This window comes from Pseudorasbora parva, chromosome 2 (genome assembly GCF_024679245.1).
Source record: "Pseudorasbora parva isolate DD20220531a chromosome 2, ASM2467924v1, whole genome shotgun sequence".
NCBI classification, from domain to species: Eukaryota; Metazoa; Chordata; class Actinopteri; order Cypriniformes; family Gobionidae; genus Pseudorasbora; species Pseudorasbora parva.
Genome location: NC_090173.1, coordinates 30846882 through 30868522, shown reverse-complemented (window position 1 = coordinate 30868522; position 21641 = coordinate 30846882). Strand labels below are relative to the sequence as shown.

Genomic DNA, 21641 nt, shown 5'->3' with positions numbered 1-21641 from the left:
ATCATCTTTCTCCATTGGTGGTCATTTAAAAGGTTTTTTTGTTTGTTTGTTTTGTTATAAAATTATCCTACATTAGATCATAGCTCTACACTAATAAAGATGTTCTGCCATTTAACAGCATTAAAGTGGGAATGAGTCTGAAATTAAGATTTGTCATTACTCATTTTTTGTAGCTCGCTAAATTCATAGACTAAAGGGGCAGAGTAACTGTATTAAAAAACAGCATGAAAAGTCAACATCGCCCTCTGCTGGGCACAGGAAGCACTTTCCTCAGAGAGTCTACTCTACTCAACAAAAACAATGAACTTTAAAAAAAAGACGAAACGGCAACAGTATTCGACAACAAACAACTTTTATTCAAAACGTATTTGCTTAAACATTGAACAGTTGTGAAATGTTTAAGATTAACACAGCTGGTTGACATGTGTAGTGTTGTAAACCCTCATATTTGACATATCCTTCAGCCTTCAGTCTAGCAAACATTTTTTTTAGAGAAGTTATCAAACTAATCAACAGTTATACGTGTCATATTCCTGCATTTATATCCAGTAAAAGCACATTAATCCATTATAATGCAGAAACAAGTAATTTCTGGGTAAAAAATCCCAAACATTTGGTGGTGTTTTTTTTCTTCAAAGCTTTGTCCTCTCATTGTCCTTTTGCTTTACAAAGCATTGATTCAGAAAGTCTTCAGGACAGTGTCAGAAATAAAAGTGAGTCCACACAGGCAGAGAGTGACATCATTTGCAAGCATTCACATTAACATCTAGTCAGCTTTGGCTATCCTGCCAAGGAATATACACTACTGAATTTGCAGTAGTCTAGATTTCCAAGAACATGTAGTGTTTGCTAATGTACATGGCTTCTCTAGTGATGGATTTGCAAGTGTCTCAGTGTGTAAATATGCTCATATACTATCAGTAAATCCCACACTGCAGAGGACAGTTACTGGGCACGATTAGTATTGTAACGATGTAATGACATTTGCTGTTAGTGTTTCTCAATGAAATGCACAAATGTCTGCTACTACCATCCAGTCAAAGCCAGAAGAAATTCTCCAATTAAGACATGCTAATCAAACCTTTCCCCCTTCTGCTGCAGATGTGAAGGCTTGGTAAAGATTTTGCCACTTTTAACGCCATAGAAATACTAATGATATGCAGGAGAAGCTTCAGATTTGGCAACATCTTTGCTAAAAACATCCATCAAACCTTGTCTTTTAAACTCACCAGTTCTGTTGAAAAATCACTTTCGCACACATCCAAGCTCACAGCTCATTCTCATGCATGCTCAAACAAACATACGCACACATTTGTCTCCTCTCAATGCTTAAGAGAGAAGTCGCCCGTGTTAAGGCGAGGTCGCGGCAGTGCTCCAAACATCTCTGTTCCATCTGTGGCTCCTGGAACCAGCAGGGCCTTCATACTGGCAGCTATGTGGTCCAGGTCTGCACAGCCCACCTAAACAATTTTTTTTTTTAAATCAAGCAAAATATTTATATATGACAAAATTATGAGAAATGTAATAAACATTTTAAATGCACTTTTAGTGAAAAATGTCTAGTGGAAAAATACCTTCTAGGTGGAATTATCACAATACTTTGAAATATTAAAGTTACCCCTTTCATCATTAATGGGACATTGTCTAAATAAACATAAAATAAAAGGGAACCTAATAAGTCACTAATTTGTGAATAAAACGTTAGCATGTGGCTAAGCTAACGAGTCAATACAAATATACAGAATATTGTAAAATAGTTTACGATTGGACCTTTTTAATTATAAATGATTTTTTATGGATATTATGCAATAGAACAAAACTATAGTTATACCACCATTCAACGTTTAAGGTCAGATTTTAAAATATATATTTTTTATTCAACAAGTAAGCAATTGATCAATAGTAACAGTAAAGACTTTTACACTTACAAAAAAGTATCAAATGCTAAGAATCAACAACAACAAAAAATTCTAGAAAAATATCAAGTTGCACAACTGTTTTCAACATTTCATATAATATATTGAAACAAAAGTTTTTAAATTATATTTCACAATATAACAGTTTTCACTGTATTTGACGCACAAGATGTCAAACAATATATATATATATATTATTGTGGTGTGACAGGCAGCGGGGCGAGGGACCGCGAGAGCGGGCCGGTGATTAATGTTCACGAGTGCCAGCTGCGTTGAACACCGGTCTCGTCTCGCGGCCATGTGACTGGAGCATATAAGGAGGAGCAAGGACAGCGTAAGACGAGAGAGGACCAGGCCTGGAATTTATGTTTTGTTTATGTGTTTGTGGGCAGTCGTCCGTGAGGTGCTGCCCACGTTTTATTTTGTGTGTTTGCGGGCAGTCGTCCGTGAGGGGCTGCCCGCGGTTTTACTTTCATTTTGTTTATTTATTTTGAATAAATGTTTGTTGAACATTCGCCGGTTCCCGCCTCCTTCCTTCCCATCTACAAACCGTATTACAATTATATATATATATATATATATATATATATATATATATATATATATATATATATGGGATGGCACAATACTCAATATAATATTGAACCGTTCAGTACGGCATTCATGGTTCAATATGCGCTGGTGAATTGCGTTTTTTTTTTAGGTTTTGCATTTAATTAATTATTTCTATTTCTCTTCATTTTAAATATTTATCTCAGTTTATTTCGGCTCTGTTTGTGTGTGCTTGTGAGTCTTCATGCTGATATGAGCAAAAATCCAATCATATCAAGTTAGAGGGTGTTTAGCCGCATTTTAAAGCTTTGCCAGTTAAACATTTCATTCGCATTTTACATGCGCTGAGCGTGCGCGCCTGTCAGACACGTGATTACTGGACTAAGTAGTCTTACTGTGCCAGTACTGTCAAACACAACATATATAAACGCAGGCAGTCTTAGCAGCGCAGACTAGTGATTGTGAATGCTTGTCCTTAAAGGGATCCCCTGGTGTTGAGACTTGTATGGCTTAATATAACATAAATGATGTCTCTTACTGAATTATGTAGTAGAAAACCCATGAAAGATCTACGTTATTTTAAAAAATCGATTTTATATTTGGACCATGGGCGGCGCCTTTTTGTTTGTGTTCTAGGTTGATGACGTAGATTGGTTGAACTCCTCAATCAGCTGGCGCTACCCGTAGCTATTTTTACCACAACGCAACTCGAAAATTGTTTCAGAGTTAAACAAAACCAATGAATTCCTTTGTAATTATACTTAAAACACACTCAAACATACATGTGCACACAAACTCACCTACACAAGTCACAAACAGATCGGCGGGCGCGCACACACACCTGACAGACTGCGCTGTCTCAATCGAGATGTTGGGCTGCTCAGTCTCCACGACAGGGGCTGAATCCGAAATCGACCCCCTATACCCTGAAATAGGGCATTATTTGAAGGGACGGCCATTTGTAGTGTTGTCCGACACCATAGTGGACATGTTCGAGTGCAGTCATTCAGTCTTACGTTCACCGCAATAACGAGTGTACAGCCGATTTACACACAACAGCTGTCCGACTTCACGCACTCGATCGTCTTCATTCACTCCTTCAAGTTGTATTAGTGAACAAAAGTAGTGAAAGTAATTTGTGTCTTAAAAGTGAAAGTTTAAAGATTGAGGTTAATTCACTGAGCTTGTGCTCAAACTTTAATGCACAAACCAATCCCATGCATCATCACCAAAACATCCTGCCTCTCTTCCTCACGTTAACTTATCCCATCATCCTACCTAGATATTTCCCTCTGCTGGATACATTAGGCATTACAGTTAATCTACTGCATATCAACAGTCTATCTATGATATCAACACAGGGAATAGTGATGTATGCGCGCAAGCAGTGCGTGTGTGTTCGCGCCGATCTGTTCGCGCCTCATATGTGTGTGTGTGTGTGTTCGCGCCGATCTGTTGGGGTGTGTGTGAGTCTGTGTGAGCGAGAGAGTTTGTGTCCACATGTATGTTTGGGTGCGTGAAGTCGGACAGCTGTTGTAAATCGGCTGTACACTGCGGTGCAACGTGAGACTGAATGACTGCACTCAAACATGTCCACTATGGTGTCGGACAACACTACAAATGGCCGTCCCTTCAAATAATGCCCTATTTCAGGGTATAGGGGGTCGATTTCGGATTCAGCTACTGTCATGGAGACTGAGCAGCCCAACATCTCGATTGAGACAACGTCTGTCAGGTGTGTGTGCCCGGCCGCCGATCTGTTTGTGTAGGTGAGTTTGTGTGCACATGTATGTTTGAGTGTGTTTTAAGTACAATTACAAAGCAATTCATTGGTTTTGTTTAACTCTGAAACAATTTTCGAGTTGCGTTGTGGTAAAAATAGCTACGGGTAATGCCAGCTGATTGAGGAGTTCAACCAATCTACGTCATCAACCTAGAACGCAAACAAAATGGCGCCGCCCATGGTCCAAATATAAAATCGATTTTTTAAATAACGTAGATCTTTCATGGGTTTTCTACTACATAATTCAGTAAAAGACATAATTTATGTTATATTAAGCCATACAAGTCTCAACACCAGGGGATCCCTTTAAAGAGACAGTTCACCTCTAAAATTATAGAGGTATTACAGGTATTAAAATAGACAAAGACAAAAAATAAATTTAAAAAAATCACTCACTGCTCTTGAATAAAGTAATAATACAGTAGCTTTCAATCAATGTATATTGAAGTCTATGTAGTTTTAATTTTAGCCTACATTCATTAAATTTCATACTTAAATGCTACTGTACATCTCATAGCTGCCACTATAAATCTTTATATATATTTATTTTATATTATACAATACACTAGGAACGTGTACTGTTTTTTTTTAAAGTAAAGTTTTAGTTTTAAGTAAGGTTTTTCAAGTCTTTTAAGTAAAATAATGAAAAGAGTATTACAATAAAAACAAATTTGTATGATACAAATTTCTCCTTAACCTCTTTCTTTTCCTGTAGCCTAAGAATAAAATAGGAAAAAACAGAACTGAACAAAAAAACGTGGTAAAAACCGAGGTATGTATTGAACCGTGGACTAACTGTATTATTGCATCCCTAATATATTTATTTATTTTTTCTATATTTATTTATATTTATTAAGTACAGTAAATTCCAACTTTTGAAAGGTAGTGCATACATTTCCCTCTATCCCATGTTCCACTTTATATGGAATCGTTTAAAAATGTAGTAAAGTGTGAAGCATACATACAATATTGGCCAAATGAGTTATCCAAGTTGGTAGCACAATTTTGCTACCTACAATTTAACACATCCTTTGTATTAAAAGTGCAAACATAATCTGCAAAAAATAAATCCATTTGATCTCTATAAAGCTGGTGAAAGAGTTACATGTACTGTAGATGAGGGCATGTATAAAACGGATGTGTAACTGACCCGTTCTCCACTATGGGAGTCACCCTGGGCATGGTTGTTCCTGTAGCCCCACACAGGTACAGACACAGGTAGTGAACGAGCCATTGACATGGGGTTAGATGAGCGAGACACCAGGTGACCCACTGCCAAGCCACGGGGAGGGGGAGGGGCATCTTCACTCAGAGAGCCTGACATAGAGCAATAAAACATATTATAAATATATGAACAACAGCAATAAATACACATTTATGTTCCAGTGTCAGACACAACTCAGATAATGATCTCTTTGAACAGCACATAAAACATGGAGAGACATTGTTACTCTCTGTAACTCACACAGGGTTTCCAATAATACCAATCGCTTGTGATTACTGAATAAGGATTTTAAACTATGAATTATTAGTTATGTTGGTACTTGTCAGTTACCAGACAGCACTCGAGATAAGTCTCTTATGCTCAAGGCTGCATTTATTTTTATCAAAAATAGAGTAACAGTAATATTGTAAAATATATGAACATATTTTAAAATGTAATTTATTTCTGTGATGCAAAGCTGGATTTTCAGCATCATTACTCCAGTCTTCAGGTGTCACATGATCTTTCAGAGACCATTCTGATATGAAGATTTTTTGCTCAAAAATGATTTCTTATTATTATCATTTTTGAGAACAGTTGTGATGCTTAATATTTTGTAGAAACCATGACATTTTTTATTCAGGATTATTTGATGAATAAAATGATCAAAACAACAGCATTTATATGAAATGGAAAACTTATATAACATTATGCACGTGTCTGTCACTTTTGATCAATTTAATGTGTCCTTGATAAATAAAAGTATACATTAAAAGTATACAAATACTGACACCAAACTGTTAAACAAAAGTGTTCCTGTATCAGCTGAAGATATTTTTGCGTGTGCTTACTTCCCCTATCTTTACAATTAGATAACAGTCTAACAACCGAGTAAAGTCAATCTTTTAAAACACTAATAATCTTTTAAAACAGAAACATTGTCAAACTAAAACAACACCTATCTATTTAATGTTGCATATTATAATGTTTTAACTGTCTACACATTAAAATATGTGCCATAACATGAAAGTATTTGTTGGCATTTGTTACATTCCTATTTTAATAAACAAATAAAAGGAAATCTAGAGATGTTGTATATTTGATCCGGTGTCCGTGTGGACTTGGTTATGTTGGAAAAACATCACGTCAACTAAAACATAAAATTAGTGAACATAAGAGTTCGATTAGAAGAAAAGATGTTAATTAGCCGGTTGCAGCACATTTTTTTTAATATGAAATCATGATGTGATGTGTCGTTCATGAATGATTAGTTCATTTTGAACAAATCTTTAATATGACTCGGGACTACAGAGTTGTCTCAAAGAGTGATTTGTTCATTTTGTGTTGACCGCACATGCGCATTACGCAACATATGGGTTATGAATAGACGTGCCGATTTTCGATAATGCGATTTATCACGAAAATGAATATGCACGATATTGTTATTGTGGGCACTTTAAAATATCGTAAATAATAATTTATTACCAATTTAGAATTTTTTTATAATGCACTCAAGAATACTTTGCCCATCAACCATATAAATGCTCAACACCACTGTATTCTGTCAAAGGGACACGCGCTCAGATATAAACAAGCCCAACGTGCGTTTGCACATGACTGAACCGGTGAAGGAGACGCGCTGCTGAAGTGCTGCTCAGTGACAGCAGAGGGCGCTGATGAACTGCAGAATGCAGCGCTTACCCCGGAAACCCGCAAACAAAACAAAAACGTGTGTAGTTTTTAAAACCAAGGGGGTAATCTAGCACTCGGAAAGCGTTCCACCCCTAGGGGCTGCCATTGCTAACCAAGCCATCACCTGCTGTTAGCATCCCATTGACTCCCATTCATTTTTGAGTCACTTTGACAGTGAATAACTTTACATCTGAGACGTTTAAAGACTCCATCTGTCCATTGTTTATTTCTAAAGAAACACGACAATGCATAAAAGGCTCCGTTACCTTGTATCTTACACTATCGCCCCGTAGAAGCTGTTTTTGTAAAAATAGGCTAACTATTGCGTCATAACCAACGCGACTCTGTCGCACAGTTGAGAAATTACCGTATAGACCTGAGGAGACGCTCGCAGGCAATCTTTTACTGTCTATGAGACAGTCGGGGGGACGTGGAGACATAAAATCTGATAAAGGGGGAAGAATGGGGAGAAGCCCATAGTGAGCCAAAAGCAACGGGAGAAAATATTTAAACAACGTGATTCAGATTTCACTTTCCACAAGAAGACCTACAGCTGTCAGACAGGAGGCTCACGTCACATCTACGTCGTCAAGCTCAGTCTGAGCCTGCGCAGTTCGCTCAGCCATCAGGAAGTGAGTGCTCCTATACTGACATCACTTAAGGCCGTAGAAGGCAATGGGATAGCTCTGTCCATTTCTTTTACTGTCTATGTTTTAAAACAGCCATTGTTTTTTTGTAATCTCAATGTTGTTCATCACAGCACCAAATACTTAATACTTAAAGACTTAATAGGCTATTTATTTTCAAATTTAAACATTTGTATGTTTTAATCTGGACTACAACATGCCCTAATGATTAGAACTGTTCGAATTATTTGTTATTGTTCATTAAAACTTTGAGACATCCGACTTTATTACCAAACTGACAATGAAAAATACTTATAAAGAATTAATCATTCTGAGTAATGTTAATTTCTTAGTTACTGTTTAATAACATTACAATCAAATCAAAATAACTTTTTATGGACCTAAGATAAAACTAACAATGATCAGTATTTCTTAACTAACATTAACAAAAACATTATACTTTCTGTACCAAATGTAGCTATTGCTCAATCTTAGTTAATGCATTAAATAACAAGACCTTATTTGTTAGCCTACCTGTTGTTCTTTATAGCCTAATTCTTTTGCACTTTAATCTGTTTGAAAATTGTACTTTTACAGCTCTGAAAAAAAAAATCAAGAGACCACATAACATTGATTTCTTATTGATTTCTCAATGTTAAGAGGTCTCTTAATTTTTTTTTCCAGAGCTGTATATATTTTTGGTGCACTATTGTATTTAAACATTCAGTTATTTTTGTTATTACAAAAATAGTTCTTAAAGCTGTTATGCTATGAACACACTTTTTTTTTGCAACTTATTTCAATATCGTGATAAAACTTCAGCAATTAATCGCAACATGAAAAATTGATATCGGCACATGCCTAGTTATGAATCTGAGTCTTTCCTTCTTTCTGTTAGTCCCATAGAGTCTATGCTGTCAGAAGCAGAAGCAGAAAAGATTAGTTCTTTCGAGTTCGGCCGGTTTCGAGTCTTTCGTTCTTCCTGTGAGTCCCATAAAGTCTATGCTGTATGCATGCTGTGTATATTTTATACACTATAAGCTATGTCACAAAGGTGTAGGTTTCAAACTTTAGGTGACTAAAAAAAAAAAAAAAAAAAAAAAAACACTAAAATAACACTAACGAACAGTGAATAAATGAAAAATATACATGAATCTAAAATACATAACATCTTCTTTAATTTTTTTTACTGATTTTTATTCATTAATAACACAAGGACAACAAAATTATATAACAACTCAATAGAGAAAAATAAAATACAGTTGATTGAAAATTAGTAATAGTCTAATTGAATTTGTGATGTTAGACTTGAATAGTCAATATATTCCCCATATTTGTATATGTCTGATATTAACTGAGAATTATATAAAAAAAAAAAAAAATAAATAAAAAAAAAATAATAACTATGTGCTTGTTACTAAAAAGGTTGTGAACTAGTGCTCAATACGGTGACAAGTCACGTGACAAAAGAACGAACGACTCGTAATGTCACAAGATAATGTCACAAGCGACACATAGTCAGCTGATTTGACGACGCGGAAAGATCGGTGTATCCAAAATGAGTAATTTTAACGTTAGAGGGCAAACGTGGAGCAACGAGGAAGTGCCTAATCAATATTTGGTCAGACGAGCATGTTTCGAAAATGCTAGAAAAAACACACAAAAAGCATACCTGGCTCTTCTCATCAAAGTTCCTGTGTTGCCCATTATTAGCAGGTACAGACGACAGAACGGCCGTCTCTTTTCTGCACAACGGAGGAAATCCTGCTGCTGTTTTGAATGTTTTGAACATTTTATGAGCTCTTCATGAGTTCTCAGCGGGTAAAAATAATGCCACATGTACACGCATAAAATGATCGCGTTTAATCCAGCACACAGCGTTGTTTTGAATGTTGTGAACATTTCATGAGCTCTTCATGAGTTCTCTGGTAAAAAATAATGCCATATGTATACGCATAAAATGCCCGCGCGTGTAATCCGCACACAGCATTGTTTTGAATGTTCGGTAAGCGAGCTCCTACGTCATATAAGCCGACCAATCAGGTTGTGTCCGTCTCCCTGTGCCTTTGGTTCGGTAACTTTAGGTTCGCTGTTAAAATGCCCGTGTGAACGCTAAGCGGACCAGGACTATTATGTTTTGTTTTTGTTTTTTCGTCCGGACCAAACGAACCAAACTAACCGAACTACAAGTGTGAACGCACCCTAAAAAGAACTATCTTTTCTGTTTCCGTTATTGACAGCATAGACTCTATGGGACTGACAAGAAGAACGAAAGACTCTAAAGCTTCCGAACCTGAACTCGAAAGAACTAAAACTTTTCTGTTTCCGCTTTTGACAACATAGACTCTATGGGACTGACAGGAAGAACGAAAGACTCGGAACCGGCCGAATCCGAACTCGAGAGACTCAAAAGATGAACTAATCATTTTTGTTTCCGGGGCCGTGTCATACGGTCCAGGCGGCCCAGCCCCAGATCTGATCAGAGTCAGACACAGACGAGTCGACAACTAAGGTCTTGAGGAGTTCAAAGACACGAGAGGTGGAGAACAAACGTGATAAATATGAAGTTGCAAAAGAAAGAATGTCTCGGTTCAGGAGGTGAGGTGAACTAACAGAGTTAGACTGCAATAGCCTGACCCAACAACTAATCAATTAATTAAACATTTCAGTTTCTTATAATTTGGCTTTGGTTGCAGTACCCTGTAGTTTTTTTTATTTAGTTTTACAAATGTAATCAACATTTTCATAAGTACTAGATGTGTTGGGCTATTTAACATGTCATTTTAATTATATTTTGCTGAAATGAACTAAATGACTCAAAAAAAGATTTGTTCATTTTGCTGAACGAGACTCAAAGATCCGAGTCAGTAAAATGATCTGAACTTCCCACTACTATACGGTTTTGTGGGATTGAAAAAGTGAGTGTGTCACCTAGAGGAGGCGATATTGAATTGCTCTTACAGAGACGTGAGTTGTTTTGGATTTTTACTCTGCAGACTTTTCTTTTCCCATATTCAGACCCATATTTACATCTATGGGTATGAATGATGAAGCATTATTTAAAGTGATGTTATAATGTGTATTGAAGAAGAGTTTCATGTGTTAATGTAGCCATTCATGTGTGTATGGATACTTAAATATATGTATTTGTGTATCTAAAATGTGTGTATACTTGTGCATGTATGATGTTGTGATACTAATGATTTTGCTAATGAGACATTCAGTCATTGAGTGTGATTTACTAATTAATGGTTCTCTGCAATGATTGGTCATGTTAACTTTTTAAATGCCATGGATTTTGAACATTATATATATGCCTGATGAAGCTCATGAGACCAAAACTTTGCTAATAAAAAGTTTCTTATTTTTGCAAGTATTTATAGTGTAGGGGATTTCCTTTTGTTGGTTTATTGAGATTTTTGGATATGGGTATCCTTCGTCCTACGCACCTATCTATTAGCTACAGGTATGCGATGGTAATTGTGCACTAATTACATTGCTATTTTAAAATGAATAATAATAATAATAATAATAAAAATAACTCACCATCAGTGCTCTCCTCCTCCCCATCAGACTCAAAGAAGGGCTCACAGTCCCGGGACAGAGAATCCTCATCCATTGAGAAGACACCTGAGAAAGAGAGGTGTATTTGAGTTCATGAATGACCTGAAAGAATGACAAACACCATCTCATCAACAGGTGAACTTACCTGCAGATTCATTCAGGTTACGTCTCCTTCCATCTAAATCTTCTTCTTCTTCCTCCTCCTCCTCCTCATCATCGTCCTCCTCCTCTTCCTCTAAGTCCACAATTTCAGTTCTTTCTCTTGCCTTCTCACGTTCCTCCATTGTCACTTTCTCCCTTTCACGCTCACCATTCCCATGTTGACCACCTGGCTGGCCAATGGCAGCAGCTGAGCTGTAGATGGACGGGTAACTCTGAGAATAGAGCCTCATGTTTGGACTAACATTCCCGACTCCATCTCCTGTTAAACCCTTTGAAAAGAAGACACAGAATGCAATGAGATGTTGCGATCAAAAATGCACCTAACCCCAGCAGTAACGAATCATGGCTCACCAGCCTGTCAGACGGCACATCCACACCAAGTTTGGCTCCTCCCTCCTCTGTATTCAGACGTTTGTGTCTATGTGCCGTCAGTACAGTGGTGGAGTGCAGAACTGCGATGTCATCCATGTATCGCCGTGATGACTCTGCCAGCGCCCCTTGTCCCCAAACGTGATAGGCATAATCGAACTTCCTGCTTCCGGAGGTACCGGAATTATTCCTCGTTCCCTCCACTTCAATCCCGGAGGGACGAAACTTTTTATACGCGGTCAAAATAGCCAAATCACAACCCGACGTCTGACTGTAAGCCTCAGCGGCAGCAAGCAGCGCCAGCCAGCTCTCCTTGTGATTATCAGGGATCTCTGGGTTAGAGGATTTGGTGACAGAGGCCATGCTGTGTTTATGCAACAACCTATGGCTCTGTAGAACTGTTTTCGGAATTCGTTTTTTTGGAATGCTGAAACGCTGGCGTGTGTGAACGTATACGTCTGCGTTTATGAAATGTGTTTTTGAGGTTAAAACTCTTTGGTAAAGAGAACTTGGTTTAGTTGATGCTGATGGGACTGTTAAAAGAGGCACATCTGAAATGGTTGACAGTGTCTGCGTGCGTGAGAGAACTAGGGGAGAGATGGGAGGACGCCACCACTTGCTGATGATACCTAGAAAAAGAATGAGAATATGCATTAATCAAACATGTAATAAAAATATAATCATGCTTATTTAGACAAAATAGACATTCTTTTTGAAATATGTATGTAACGTGCAAAAGAAAACATATCAGGTTTATTTAGGCAAAATAAACATACATTTTGATTTCTAACTGACTCCTGTGCCACAAACCCCCCCAGGCCCCCACTCAGTTTGAAGGGTACGCCTCCATTCCCTCGCACGTGTAGCACACGTACACGTTTGTTTGTGACGTTCTTGTCCAAACGATTATCAGTCTTTGTGAAACGCTAAAAATCATTTTCGATGCCTGTTGTGCAGCTGCATGCCTGCCTGTGTGCCTGCACGCAACGGATATGCCTATCTCTCGAAATTTATGGACAACATGACAGCCAATCGTGATTTCTGCTGCTTTCGTTTGTTTGTTTGTTTGAAACTGTTAGCTTTATTAGGTAACTGCCGTAATCTGTGGCTAAACAGCGGGGTATTTGCATTTCGACATAAACTGATTTAAAGCTTGTTGATTAGTTAACTGGTAAGTGGCCAAGTGGAATGCACAGGCCATCCAGCGTTAGCAATGCAGCTAAAAATCTATTTAAACATCTTGCACAATCAATCGGGTTGATTGAAGGAAAGAAATACAATTAGTTGTCTTACCCTCTTAATATCCTCCAGCCTCTGTCACAATCGCCATTTACTTCCAACTTTATGAAACCCTTTGTTCGGAGCCTATTGCCCGTGCCTGTCTCTCCCCTAGTAGACTCCAGCGCAGCGAACGCTCACAGCGCTGTTTACAGTATGAGAAGACAGTGTTGCCAGATTGTGCAAGAGAAACAAGCAAGTGGGATGAAAAACATGCACCAAAAGCGACATTTTTTCATGTCTTCCTTTGTTAGCACAGAAAACACAAAAATAGTTTCTATTACATGACACTATTACATTTGGCTTAATTGCTTTATTGTTATAGGCTACTATGTATTATTTTTCTAATTTATTTCTAATTAACTTATTTTTTGTCTACTGTGGGGCTATTGAATTATTGAATCTGATTGGTTGATGAACGTTCTAACCCAGCTAACAAGTTTAGGTGATAAGAACGTTTCCCTAAGGTTTTCATTAAGTTATAAAAAATGTTTTCTAAATGCTCTAGGAACGTTAAAATATCCAGTCTGCAAAACGTTGTATTAACGTTCTCATTAGGTTATAAGAACGTTAAATAACATTGTTATAAGGGTGTGGAGTAGGATCAAATAAAATAGTTTTCTCCTTTAAAGTAGGCCTACTTGCTTTTGTTTATTGACATCTCATCTTTCTTAAAAAAGGTAAAACCACTTTTACAATTTACTTTTATATTTATATTACAATTACATTTAATACATAATTAGTTTACTAGATTTTTCTTTTGATTGTAAAAAATATATATATATATATTTTAACAAAAATAGCATTTAAGTGTCATTAAGTTGTCACTGGATAAACAAATTATGTATCTGAAGTTTAAGAAAAAAGCTGTATGACTAATTTGTAATGACTAATACTTTTTAAATGTAGTAATGTTTTTAAAACGTTCCACTAACAATGTAAGAATAATGTTTTATAGCTCACGTTTTTAGAACGTTAATCAATAGTAAATAACATTGGCACAACGTTCTAATAAACTAAGAACGTTTTTTGATATCTTTGAGAGAACTTTCAGAGAACGTTAGCCAATGTTCTGAGAACGTTCCCTATTAGCTAGCGTGCAATTATTTTCAGGGAGACGCACAGCTGATGTAGTTCTAGGCAGGTCTGGACCGCATTATAGTCCACATCACTTCGCCAAACTATTTCAGATATTTCAAAGGTCCACAGCCTACAAAGGCAAAATATATAGTAAAATAGCATAGGATAAAACCAATATTATTTTCATGTTTTTGCCACAAAACGTACTCGGTTACTTTCGTAACCTCGGTTCCCTGAGAGAGAGGAACGAGTATTACGTATGGGAAAACTCCTTTTCTCGAGAATATGAAGCAAAACTTTAATAAAGGTATCCATGTAAAGCGCAGTGCCGCTGAACGGCCATAACTCAGCGCGAGGAGCGCTCTGATTGGCCGGGCCACGGCAACTGCATGAACCTATGGTGAGGCGGCTGAGAGGAACGAGCCAATGGGGGGCGTTCCAGAAGCCCGCCGAAAAAAGGTGCTTATATTTGCATACAGGAGGCTATATAAAGCCCTGATTTCGCCATAGGTGTCAGGTTTTTAGATCGACTGAAGCGATACCTGAGAAGCATAAACACGGCACGGAACGTAATACTCGTTCCTCTCTCTCAGGGAACCGAGGTTACGAAAGTAACCGAGTACGTTCCCTTTCGAGAGAGGTTCCTCGTATTACGTATGGGAACACAATGTAAAGCGCCGTGTGTGCTGACTGACCCAGTATACCCAAGCACATGTAAATAACCCCCGAGACACCGAAGAGGCGGCTATAAGGGGGGATGAAGAACCGGAAGAGTCGGTTCATTTGAACGGCTGATCGGACAGAGTCGGTTCATTTGAACGGCTGATCGGACATAGTCGGATCTTATGATAAATGAAAGTGCTTAAGGACTGAAGTGTACAGGCCAAAACTAAAGGCAATCTGTTTACCAGGGTCAAGATAGAGCCTAAATGGAGAGAAGCCCTGCTTGTAGAGCTGGAACCTCCAATTTATAGAATCTGATAAAAGTGGACGGAGAGGCCCAGCCTGCCGCCGCACAGATATCTTCCAAAGAAATGCCACACGACCAAGCCCAAGATGAGGCCATGCCTCTAGTGGAGTGGGCTTTAACGCCTATAGGGCAAGTCAGGTTTTTAGACTCATATGCCAGCGAGATAGCGTCCACTATCCAGTGTGAGAGTCTTTGCTTCGTGACAGCACAACCTTTAGTGCGGCCGCCGAAGCAGACAAACAGCTGGTCCGACTGCCTGAAGGGGGAGGAGCGCTCCAGATACAGTCTCAGAGCTCTGACCGGGCAGAGCAGATTCGCGTCCTGTTCACCCTGAGATACGGGTAAAGGAAGCAGAGTAATAACCTGTGCTCTAAAAGGGGTAGAAAGCACTTTGGGTATAAAACCATGTCTCGGTTTAAGAACAACTTTGGAGTTGTTGGGCCCGAACTCGAGACAGGACGGACTCACTGAGAGTGCGTGTAAGTCACTCACACGTTTAACCGAGGCCAGAGCCAGCAGAAACGCAGTTTTGAATGATAAAAGCTTTATGGTCGCGGTCTGGAGAGGCTCGAAGGGGGGACCCTTCATAGCGTCTAGAACCACCGCGAGGTCCCAAATAGGGACCGAAGGGGGGCGAGGGGGGTTCAATCTCCTGGCCCCTTTAAGAAAACGTACAATGAGCTCACTTTTCCCTAGTGAATGTCCCGCGACCTGAGCGTGGTTAGCTGCTATGGCGGCGACATAAACTTTGAGCGTGGAGGGGGAACGACCCGCGTCCAGTAGCTCTTGGAGAAAAGCGAGTACTTCTGTTATCTCGCATGAGCGTGCGTCGATATTTCGGACGGCACACCAGTTAGAAAACACTGACCACTTCAGAGTATAGAGCCGCCTCGTCGAGGGGGCTCTAGCTTCCGCTATGGTGTTCATAACTCTGTCAGAGAGGTTTCCCGATACCAGTTGATGGGCCATACGTGGAGGGCCCATAGTTCGGGACTGGGATGCCAGATCCCCCCCTTCGCCTGCGTGAGGAGGTCTTTCCTCAGCGGAATGGGCCATGGGGCTGTGTCTGACAGCTGGATCAGATCGGAGAACCACGTTCGGTTCCTCCAGAGCGGGGCTATTAAAAGCACCGCGGATGCTGTCTCCCTGATTTTCTTGATGGTTTGTGGTAGCATCGCGATCGGGGGGAAAGCATACAGCGGGAGACTGGGCCAGACATGGGCCAGGGCATCCCTGCGTTTGGAGAAAAATATTGGGCAGTGAGTGTTGTCTTCTGAGGCGAAGAGATCCACTTTCGCTCTGCCGAAGGTGTTCCAAATTAAGAGAACCGTTTGCGGGTGAAGAGACCATTCCCCTGGGGGAATGGTTCTCCTGGATAACATATCCGGACCCACATTCAGAATACCTGGCACGTGAGCCGCCCTCAGGGAGCTCAGGTTGTGCTCTGCCCATAAAAGGAGATGCTTCGCCATGCGGTGAAGGGAATATGATCTCAGGCCACCCTGGCGGTTTATGTACGCTACCACCGACATGTTGTCTGAACGAACCAAGACGTGGTGGTTCTTTATATGTGGAAGGAAAGCTCTCAGCGATAAGGCGACCGCTTTCATCTCTAGACAGTTTATGTGCAGCCGCTTCTCTGTTTCCGCCCACAGGCCAGAGACCGGCTTGCCCTCGTGTAGGGCTCCCCACCCCCGAGTGGAGGCATCTGTCGAGACCACTTTCAACTTCGTGACTGTGCCCATAAGCACGCCCCTCCGATACCACTCTGTCCTCGTCCACGGAGCCAAAGTTTTGACAACGCTGTGGCTCACTTTGACGGGAAAACGGCCCCATTTCCATGCATAAGGAGGGACACGGGCGCGTAGCCAACGCTGGAGGGGACGCATGTGTAGCAGTCCCAGCCTGAGCACTGACGATGCCGAGGCCATAAGGCCGAGCATTCTCTGAAAGTGTTTCAGGGGAACGCGAGTTCCGGCTTTGAATGAAGTCGCCATGTTCTGGACGGATAGCGCGCGCTGTGACGTCAGCCGCGCGTTCATGAGTCTCGAGTCTAGAACAAAGCCCAGAAAAGATATCTTTTGAGTGGGTGACATCGAGCTCTTGGCGATATTGATCCTGAGACCCAAACAGTCTAAATGGTTGAGGAGCCAGGATCTGTGTGTTAGTAGTTCTGCTCGGGACTGGGCTATCACTAGCCAGTCGTCGAGGTAGTTGAGCACCCGCATCCCTTTCAGCCTGAGCGGGGCTAATGCCGCGTCCATACATTTCGTAAACGTGCGGGGCGCCAGGGATAAGCCGAATGGCAGGACCGTGTACTGATAAGCCTGCCCCTCGAAGGCGAATCTCAAGAATGGCCTGTGGTGGGGGGCTACCTGCACATGAAAGTACGCATCTTTCAGATCTATCGTGAAAAACCAGTCCCCAGGGCGAATGTGCGCGAGGATCTGTTTCACCGTTAGCATTTTGAACGAGCGAGTCATTAGAGCTTTGTTCAAATGCCTTAGATCTAGGATGGGCCTGAGCTCTCCGTCCTTCTTCGGAACGAGAAAGTATCGGCTGTAGAAGCCCGACTCGCTTTTGGGAGGGGGAACGGGCTCCACCGCTCCCTTCTTTACCAGTTTCAAAATCTCGGTGCGAAGCACGTGACTGACGCTGCTTCTCACCGAGGTCTCGACCACGGCGCGAAAGCGCGGGGGCCTGCGAACGAACTGTAGCGAGTAGCCCCTTTTTACTATGTTCATAACCCAATTTGATACCCCGGGCATGGCTTGCCAGGCCTGAGCTCGACACGATAGCGGCTGGAGCCGGCGCGGATAAGGGTCGCCTACTAGAGGGAACTCGGTAGCGCTGCCATTTTGTGCTTGAGACATAGAGGGGGTAGTGCTTATGTGTGGCGGCGTGCACTGTGGAGTGGGCGCCGGGACATTTATAGCATGGGTGGGAGGGGTGAATGAGTGTAGGAGTGCAGACTGATGTGTGGGCACATTTACTACAGAGAAAAAGCTCTTTTTGAGATTTATTTGGGTCGCCGTGATAACGGCGTTTGTGTGCAGGCGAGTGCGTTTGACAACGGGCTCGTTGGCTGCTAAACTGAGGTCGGCAGTCACCTGGGTGCGGGGAACTGGGAGACCGGGAGGGAGAGATGGGGGTCCGGCCGAGGCGAGACCTGACCATCTCCTTTTTATCCCTGCGGCTAGGACGGCTTCGGAGGCTCGGGGTTCAACACAATCCTGGGTCGAGGTCCCCGGCGTTCAGGCCGACTGCTGCGGTTCGCGGAGCGGGAACGTTGGCGCGGTCCAGAAGAGGAGCGAGGCCGGGAAGGTGGCTCTGCCGGCTTAGCGGGTTGAGAAGGCGGGGGTCTACCTCGAGAGCGTCTCTGGCCTGAAGACGAGCTGGAGCGCTTAGGCAGGAAATGCCTCATAGCCTGCGAAGCCTTCTGCGCTTCGGTGAAGCGCTCCGCGAAACCCACGACTGACGGGCCGAAGAGACCGGTAGTGGAGATGGGGGCGTCCAAAAAGGAGGCTTTGTCCGCGTCCTTCATCTCGGTCAAATTCAGCCAAAGGTGCCTCTCTAAGACCGTCAGGTTAGCCATATTTTTCCCGATGGCTTGTGCAGTGGCTTTAGTGGCGCGAAGGGCCAAGTCCGTCGCGCTGCGGAGGTCCTTCAAAACATCGGAGTCGGGGACAGACTCATCCAAGGAGCGGAGAAGTCTGGCCTGGAACACCTGAAGGATAGCCATGGTGTGAAGGGCCGCGGAAGCCTGGCCAGCGGAGGCATATGCCCGGCCAGCGAGAGCAGAAGTGGTGCGGCAGGGCTTGGACGGGTGCTGAGCCCTGGACTGCCATCCTCTGGAGGAGGAGGGCGGGCAGAGGTGCGCGGCGACAGCCTCCTCGAGGGGTGGAAGAGACTCATAGCCTTTTTCCTTAGCGCCGTCGACAACGGAGAGCGCTGGGGAAAAAGCGGATCTGGCGCGAGCAGAGTAGGGCGACTTCCACGACTTCGTAAGCTCGTCGTGTACCTCAGGAAAGAAAGGCGCGGGCTTCTGAGGAGAAGAGAGGCGGCGGCTTTCCAGGAACCACTCGTCCAGTCTGCTGCGTGTTGGCTCATCGGGCTGGGACCACTCGAGCCCGAGGTCTTCCACGGCCCTGGAGAGCACGCGGATGAGTTCCGCGTCGACGTTAGTTTTGGCGCTCGTGGCGGTCTGCGTCGAAGCGGGGGGCTCCGAGACAGAAGATGACCACTCGCTACCAGAAGCGGCTGTGGAGAGGCTGTCCTCATCATCCTCTGGCGGCGGGCCACCGAAGGAAACCGAACAGGCCGCTGCATGAGAGGGACGCTGTTCCTCCTGGGTGAAGGTGACCGGCGATGGCGAGGCACGCGGGGAGTCATCCGGCGTGCAGTCGCCAGACCGTTCCGGCAGCCTCTGGTCGCGGCGTTTCTTGCGGCGCGGCCCAGCGGCAGGAGGAGGGACCTGGTCGAAGGTGGCGAGGCGAGCCCGAAGGGTCTGCAGCGCCATCTCATCGCACTCGGGGCAGCCGCCCTGAGAGAGTGCGAGCTGCGCGTGGTCCCGTCCAAGGCATGCCACGCAGATGACGTGACGGTCGCCGCCAAGGAGAGGAGCTCTGCAAGAGCCGCAGGAAATACGAGGCATTTGAAACAACGCCCCGCGCTCTTTTAGGAGAAGAGAGTATAAAAGGATACGATCGCCGGATGGCGTAGCTGGAACGGCAGAGAAGGCGGAGAGGGAGTCCGTCGTCCTCAGCTGCAGGTTCCGCTGGTGCCTTTTCGACGGCGGTTGCTTCTTCCGGAGGTCAGCGAAGGTATCGCTGAAGGAGATAAAATCTGACACCTATGGCGAAATCAGGGCTTTATATAGCCTCCTGTATGCAAATATAAGCACCTTTTTTCGGCGGGCTTCTGGAACGCCCCCCATTGGCTCGTTCCTCTCAGCCGCCTCACCATAGGTTCATGCAGTTGCCGTGGCCCGGCCAATCAGAGCGCTCCTCGCGCTGAGTTATGGCCGTTCAGCGGCACTGCGCTTTACATGGATACCTTTATTAAAGTTTTGCTTCATATTCTCGAGAAAAGGAGTTTTCCCATACGTAATACGAGGAACCTCTCTCGAAAGGGAATTACGTTTTATTAGGCTATGTATGGTTTCTCCCACTTTCTCTCCCACTCAAACACACACACACATAAACGTGTTGTCAGCGCTGCTCTGATGATTTTATCAGTAAAATAGTTAAAAAACTTAAAAGCTAAATGACATTTCTCATTAGCAAAGTGATAAAGTTCTTAGTGATAAAGCGATGTTCTTGAGCATATAAACTAGTTTCGCTATTAGTAGAGACGCTGCTGCCAAACACTGTTGAGTGACACACAGAGATATCCTTAATTCATGTTATTTTATTTATTATATTTATTTATTGTTTGATTTTTTTCCTCCAAACATTTTCATGGATGACCACGCTCTCTGGGAGTCCCTGGACACCAGTTTGAGAAATCCCCAATAATGATACCAAATTGCAACTTGCAGCAATATAGTCTTTTCAGTAATTATATGTTGTTGTTGTTTTTATTTTTATAAATACAACCTACTAGAATTTAAATAATTATATTAAAACAAATGAATAAATGTTTACATTGGAAAACACATTTACATATTGAAACGCTCAAGAAATCCCGAAAAATCTGCTAATATTTATAATAATAATAATTAATAATTTGTTACATTTTTCTGCAAACAACAACCCAGAATAAACGTAATGAGAGGACATGGCAACATTTGGAGCAGGATCTTCGTGCGTCAACACATTTGCAGAGGTGCAGAAAGTACAAATAAGAGAGCAGGTGTGTGACATTGAAGGAAACTGATAATAAACGATATATAATGATTTACTGGACTCTGTGCAATATGCAACCAACGTTAGTGCAGACTAAACGGCTAGAGGTAGTCATAGCCTAGGCTATTATTTAAAATCCACAGACACAATAGCCTATACAATAGCTGGTGTCATTAATATTGCATTGACTGACAAATTTCATCAGTCTTTCTTCAAAATTGATTGAGACTGTAATCCGCATCAACCCCCTTGTTTACAATACAAGTAAGCTAAATTGTTACATTTTTATGTATTTATTTTAAATTCAAATTTGTGATAGTTTAGGAATCTTTCAACAACGTTGTTATTCTATTTTTATCCTCTTCACGATTTTAATATCTGATTTGCAATACATATTATATTGTTGTAATTTCCCTCAGATCATCAGGCCACCTGCTTCTTCCCAACACAAGGCTCCATACCATGGGATCTCGAGCTTTCTGCTCGGCTGCACCGCGGCTTTGGAAACACCTTCCCAGTGAGCTGAGAGCAGAACAGAGCCTGACCCAGTTTAAAACAGAACTGAAGACTTTTCTGTTCATAAAGGCTTTCATGTGTTT

The 21641-nt window shown here is 42.0% G+C and overlaps 1 protein-coding gene across 1 annotated transcript; it reads right to left on the bottom strand.

Moving 5' to 3' along the window:
- Positions 1-335: 335 nt before the first annotated feature.
- On the bottom strand, positions 336-13316 carry akt1s1 (AKT1 substrate 1 (proline-rich)). Its single transcript, XM_067415476.1, has 6 exons — positions 13162-13316; positions 11851-12497; positions 11483-11768; positions 11320-11403; positions 5402-5568; positions 336-1460 (listed from the first exon to the last, which is right to left on the bottom strand). The coding sequence occupies exons 2-6, from the start codon at positions 12229-12231 to the stop codon at positions 1323-1325; spliced, it is 1056 nt and encodes a 351-aa protein (XP_067271577.1). The 5' UTR covers positions 12232-12497; positions 13162-13316; the 3' UTR covers positions 336-1322.
- Positions 13317-21641: the final 8325 nt, after the last annotated feature.

Excerpts from the sequence above, each read along its gene's own strand:
- akt1s1 (XM_067415476.1), bottom strand. The coding sequence starts at position 12,231 with ATGGCCTCTGTCACCAAATCCTCTAACCCAGAGATCCCTGATAATCAC. Across the intron at positions 11,769-11,850 it reads ATGTGCCGTCTGACAGGCTG|GGTTTAACAGGAGATGGAGT; the intron begins GTGAGCCATGAT and ends TTCTTTTCAAAG. Across the intron at positions 1,461-5,401 it reads ACTCCCATAGTGGAGAACGG|GTGGGCTGTGCAGACCTGGA; the intron begins GTCAGTTACACA and ends AAAATTGTTTAG.